The 5,963-nt window shown below is 38.5% G+C and overlaps 1 protein-coding gene across 1 annotated transcript; it reads left to right on the top strand.

Moving 5' to 3' along the window:
- Positions 1–29: 29 nt before the first annotated feature.
- On the top strand, positions 30–5,312 carry LOC119586813 (cuticle protein 18.6-like; the record flags this gene model as incomplete). Its single annotated transcript, XM_037935542.1, is given in 3 exon segments — positions 30–299; positions 599–823; positions 5,196–5,312. Coding segments are annotated over 3 exon segments (612 nt in total), but the record flags the coding sequence as incomplete, so codon positions are not given.
- Between the last annotated feature and the right edge of the window lie 651 nt (positions 5,313–5,963).

The raw sequence follows: 5,963 nt of genomic DNA, 5'->3' as shown, positions 1-5,963 counted from the left end.
CTTTTTAAAAATATTCTGTAATATTGCAGGTATTTGTGAGCCTTTGTTTGGCCATGTCCTCGCTGGCTGCTCCGAATCTTCTAGAAGGCGGGCATCACAACCATGAACACCATAATCATGGCCAGCCTCATGAACATAGCCATGACCAGCCTCAGGAACATCACCATCATGCTCATGACGCCTCACAACCGCCGTCAGTCTACTTCATTCCTGACGAGGCCGCCTCTCTGACTCCGCCAGAGCCCCACGCGCACGCAGACCACGCTCATGGAGCTCCGGAGGCGAAGGCAGAGCCAGAGGTAAGTGAATTGCGGTCGTCTTAATAAGGATTGTGGACTATGCAAATGAGTTTTAGGGGACAAATTAGTACTTTTAGAGTTTTTTTCATTTTTTCCTTCCCTTGTTTTTTTTTTTTTTTTTTTTTTTTTTTGTAATATATAATCTGCATTTCTATCCTACCTTCCTGTTTTTCTTGAAACTTCATCAGTCGAATTAGAGACAAATAAATTTTAAAATTATATGTTTAATATAATATATATAATATTATATATATATATATATATATATATATAATTTCAACTAACATATTTTACTTCAGGAAAAAGCCGAGTACTCCTTCGAATACGCCGTGAAGGAAGAAGCGACCGACTTCAGCGCGCAGGAACACCGCGACGGAGATAAGACGGAGGGATCCTACCAGATCCTGCTTCCCGACACCCGAGTGCAGAAGGTCACGTACACCGTTGACGGCGATTCGGGTTTCGTGGCCGAGGTCACTTACGAGGGAGAGGCGAAGGAAACACGGCGACCACTTCCCCTTTGGGTGGGGACCCCGTTCGGTTACCTGCTCCTCCCCATCGGCTTGAGGGGCGACCTGTTGGATTCTTTAAGAAGGACGCACGCTGAAATAGTTGTGGAAAGATAACTGGGGGGAAAAGCAAGAAAACACACGGATATGCCTGTTTGAGTGCGTTATCTTGCTTTTTCACTTTGTTGCATTTTTCCTCTCCTCATATTTATTGAAATCATTTCCGCTCATATTCACCTATTCTTCCAGTTTTATTGAAGTTTATCTGCTAAAATGATCGTAATGTTTTGAATGTAAATACAGGAAATAAAAGAATAATGATGAATAAAGCATTTTATTTACATTCCAAAGCTTATGCTTTTTTTTTATTTCTTAAAATTTAGGCCATTTTACTGTGAATTGCCCCTTTAGTAAGTGGAAAGAATCGAAACGAGGGAAGAATTGAAAAAATTTGGCAATTTTTAATGTGCTAGTAAGATCACCCGTCCCTTAAATTTAAAACACTTTAAAGTTTTTTTTTAAAAAAAAAAAAAAAAAAAAAAAAAATGCTCGCTTCCCCCCTGGGCCCGAGCGCCCGAAAGGGCGATGGCGAGGGGGGGGCGGGGGGAGAAGCGGATTAAACAGCAAGGGACCGGATGAGTGTGTGGGGGTGTGCGTTTTTTCTAATCATGGAATTTTTACTATTCAATATTTTTAAATTTTTTTTTTTTTTTTTAAAAATCAGCGTAAGGCAACCCTTTTTTTAGAAAAGGGCGAATTTTCATGTAGGTGCATAATATACACACAGAAACACCATGAAACTATATATGAAAATGATAATGGCATACAGGATGATAGTGATAATAATAATGGTACACATAATGATGGTGATAATGATTGCTTTAATGCAATTACTATACTTATTACTGATAATGAAATGTAAAAAAAATAACATTATAACCAACAATGCCATTATAACCAATAGCACATGCAAAAATAACAACTATAATGATAAGAATCATAATCTTTACAGCAATAAAAATTTCTTTCTTTTATTGTTTAATTTATAAAGGTTTGGGGGCGATGACGGCGAAAATTTTAAATAAAAATTTAAAAAGGGTTTGGCATCCAAAAAAAGTAATAAAGGGAAAGAGGGGGGAGATAGGGACGCGGGGGGAATTATCCCTTTTTTCCTTGTCTTTTATCATGAATCCCCACAGATGATACCCGTCACTGGGGGAAAAAAGCAAAATTACCGAAATTTATTTAGTTTTCGTTATACAAAGCCAATTAAAAAAAAACCCGGGAGACTGCCCATAAGGCATTCGGATTTCGCTGAGCGATGAGGCAGTCCGCTGCACACATGGCGCATGCGATTCACATGGCAAGTGATGAAGTTATCATATATTTCCCGTGACCGTTTTGTATAAAGCGTTTGTTTTTGGGTCAAACTGAATTGTACGTATTTTGGGGTATGCATTGTGGATCAAAACATATTTATAATTCAAACCCTAAAACCCTCCTCCCCCACTTTCACCCACTCCCCCCCTCAACCCCTATGCTGCAACCTAAAATTTTAACTTTATAATGCATGCGTTTCTTTATAAGGGAAAGTGCGGGGGTGGGGCCAGGGCAGAGGGCTGAAAAAAGTATGTGCACGAGGGGGTTTGGTATGCAGGGAAAAATGGCAGGTGTATGCGTGTGTATGTGTCCGGGTCCATGCGGTGGGTTTTTTATGCAAGAGTGACAATATAAAATTAGATAGTATAATGTGCTTATGTGTATATTTTCATATGTGTGTATGTATATGTATGTATGTGTGTGTGAGTGTGTATATGTGTATGTATATATATGTATATAAGTAGGTGTGAGAAAATAGATATGTGTGTATGTATGATGTACATGTATACTGTTTTAAAATTGTATATGTGTATGGGTGTATTTTGAGGTGGGATGTATAGGGCATAGGTTGTGTTAAAAAGTGTATGTATATATGTACGCGTGTGTTTTATGTATGTTTCGGTATGATTTATAGTACATGTAAGTGTGCATGTGAAAGGTATTTTACATACATATGTGGGTGAGCACTAATGGTACTCAAAAAGTATGTGGGGGTGTGCGCACCATACTTATGGTTTTTGGGTATGTATATGTAAAAATTAAAAAGTAAGGATGGTGCGCATGTGGGGTGTTCGTTACATGGGGGTGCGTATACACAAAATGTATGCGCATGTGATGTGCGTCCCTTATACATGGGTTTTGGCATGTGCATGCGTGTAGTTGTTAAATTTTGGGTGGGGGGGGGGGAGGTTGTTTTATGAAATTCATATGCATTGGGGGCATATGTAAGGTGTATTTTTGGGGTGTGCCAATGAAAATGTGTGGAAATAGGGGCATTTGCAGGTAAAACAATGTGTCTGAAATGGGGTACAATGCAAAATAAAATGTGTATAAAATAAATCACAATAAAAAAATTCCTGATATTTAAGCCTGTGCCCCGGGATTAGACCCTGGGTAGTGGAGCAGGCCGGGCGTGCTCCCCACAGAATTCAAAAATTAGACGGGGCCAACCCTGCTGGGGGGGGCTTATAAGTGGCTTTCCGGCAAAACTATCCCCTTTCCACCAAGATAAACCTAAGCAGTAGGTGGGGGGGAATTCGGCTGCTACCCTCAACCCAAAAAACCCCATGACTGCACACACGAGCCATGGCCCCAATCCCCGGAATTTAAAGGGGACCCCCTTTTCCCGGCGGCGTCAAGATCGCTTCGGAGCGGGAGGGTGTAAAAACCCCCGGGTTTTAAAACAACAGGCCGCCCCCCGTTGATGAACCTTTGAAATTTATAAAAAAGAACAATGAGAACTGTACCCGGACTAACAATTTGGGGAAATTCTCTTTATTAAATGGGAATTGTAGGACTCTACGGGGAAAAAAAACTAGGCAAAAGAACAAAAAGATACTAAATGATAAAAAACCCCCAGGGTAGCAAGAGGAATTAGGGGTAGCTTTCTAGTTCACAAACGTTTTAAAAAAAGGGAAACCCGGGGAATTCTTTTAGAAATAAGCGAAAGATTTAGTAGTTTCAGAACAATAAAACTAAACAATAGAAAAACTTAAAGTTTTTGTTCAAGTCTATGATCCAACCTGAAACCCACAGTGATAAAAGAAAAAAGAGAGTTTCTATGAAGATGTTCATTAGCCAGGAGAAAGTAAAACCCTTTTCACAAAATTATGGGAGTTTTTAAATTTGAAAAAAAAATAGGAAAAAAAGACAGAAGGAGAAAGGGTAGTGGGGAAATCACGGAAAAAAGGTATGGGAAGGAGAGGGGACAAATGTAATCAATTTTGGGGATGCTCGATAACTAAAATCATGAAAAATTTCTTCAAAAAAAAAGATAGAGCGAAAAGGGGAAACATGGAAGGGCCACCCGATTTTAAAAAAACGAAATTGACTTAAAAATTTCAAATAGTTTTTAATTTAAAAGTAAATTTTTGGAGCGACCATAGAAGGGTTTTCAGGGCCAAATTAAATTACACTCAAAAGGGGAAAGAAGAAAATTCATACAAAAACCGCACCCAAAATTAGCGAATTTGAAGACCAAAAGCGACAGAATTTTAAAAATAGATATTCAATTTCCCCGCGACGAAGATCTCAACTTAACCAAATCAAAAAAAACAGTTCAGGACAAAAAAAAGAAGCTGCCCCTAGAATAGGTTGAAGAACGCAAAACAAAAAAATCCAGCAAGGTTTTCAGTAGAAACCAAAAAGCTTTACAAAAAGTTTCGGCTGAAAATATAGTAAACAGGGGAAAAAAAAGGGAAATTTGCCCAAAAAAACACAGACATAAATAAAAAAAAGGGGAAAAGGGAAAGGAAATTCAAAACTCAAATAAAAAGAAACGGTGATCTCAGGTCCTAGAAAGAAAAAGTTAAAAAAGGGGACTCGGGGAAAAGGGGGAAAAATCAATTGCATGAAAAAAAGAAACCAGGGTGGAAAAAGGGAACCCAAAATAAGAATGAAATCATAAAGGGAAGGAAGACTTTTACAGGGATCTATAAAAGCTTCCCAAATGAACAGCCCCAAAAAGTTTGGAAAAGTTGGGTAACGAGGGGACGTACCTAGGGATCACCCCCCCCAAAGAAATAAAAAAAGCGCTAAAGGCATGAAAAGAGGGAAATCACCAGGGGAAGACGGAATTTCTATAGACCTTTAATAAGATGCAGAAAAAATTGGCCAATTAAATAAAAACCCCAGCCCGTCTTTTTACCATTGCCTTATCAACGGAGAAAAAATTCTGAAAGCGGAAAAATGCAACAATTTATTTTTATATTTTAAAAAAAGGGGGAAAAAAGAGGATCTAAAAAAACTACGGGCCAATAAAACTCCTTTTAAACTTCCCCCAAACTAGTCCAAAAGTCTTCACAAAAATCGCATCTCTGAGTCTGGATTTAACCAGCCTAGAGAACAAGCAGGGTTCTGCCGGGGATTCCAACAACAGACCCCATTCCAACGCTCACCCAAATAAAAAAGGGAAAAAAAAAACGAATATGGAAAACCCCGGGTATTTGGGAAATCGATTACCCAAAAAAACATTTGCATCTGTACAAATACCCGCAGTACTAGAAAACTTCCAAAAAACAGGGAGGAAGGGGGTAATTTTTAAAATATGGGGAAAAGATATATAAAAAAATGGGGGCAGCAACCATCAAGCCCCCACACGAAAAAACCCAACCCAAAAAACCCAATTAAAAAAGGTGTTGACAGGGTGATACAAACTCACCATAACTGTTTTTAAACTTATTTAGAATATGACAAGAAAAAAAAACTAAGATCATGTTCAAAAGTAGGTTCAATTTGAAAAAAATACATGTATAAGGTTTTTAGGCTAGGGTAGTGGGGGCAAGATATATTCTAGGGGGAATCGAAGACAAAAAACATCAGGAAGAAAGGGAAATTTAAAAGACGCACAGCTATTTCTGGAGCACTTGTCAGACCAATAGATTTTAGGAGGTTCCTTGTCCAAATTTGTTTAAAAAAAAAAAAAAATTAACCCAAAGGGTCATACCCGTTACGATCTAGGATCAGAAAAAATGGACTACAAAACCCAAAAAAACAGAGAGGAAAATAAAAAGTTGGGCCAGAGAGGGGGGGAGAGGGTTGATGCGGGAAAATTTGA

Source organism: Penaeus monodon, chromosome 3, assembly GCF_015228065.2.
Source record: "Penaeus monodon isolate SGIC_2016 chromosome 3, NSTDA_Pmon_1, whole genome shotgun sequence".
In the NCBI taxonomy this organism is placed as follows: domain Eukaryota; kingdom Metazoa; phylum Arthropoda; class Malacostraca; order Decapoda; family Penaeidae; genus Penaeus; species Penaeus monodon.
Note: the sequence above shows the minus strand (reverse complement) of the source record. Positions and strands in the feature narration are given on the sequence as shown.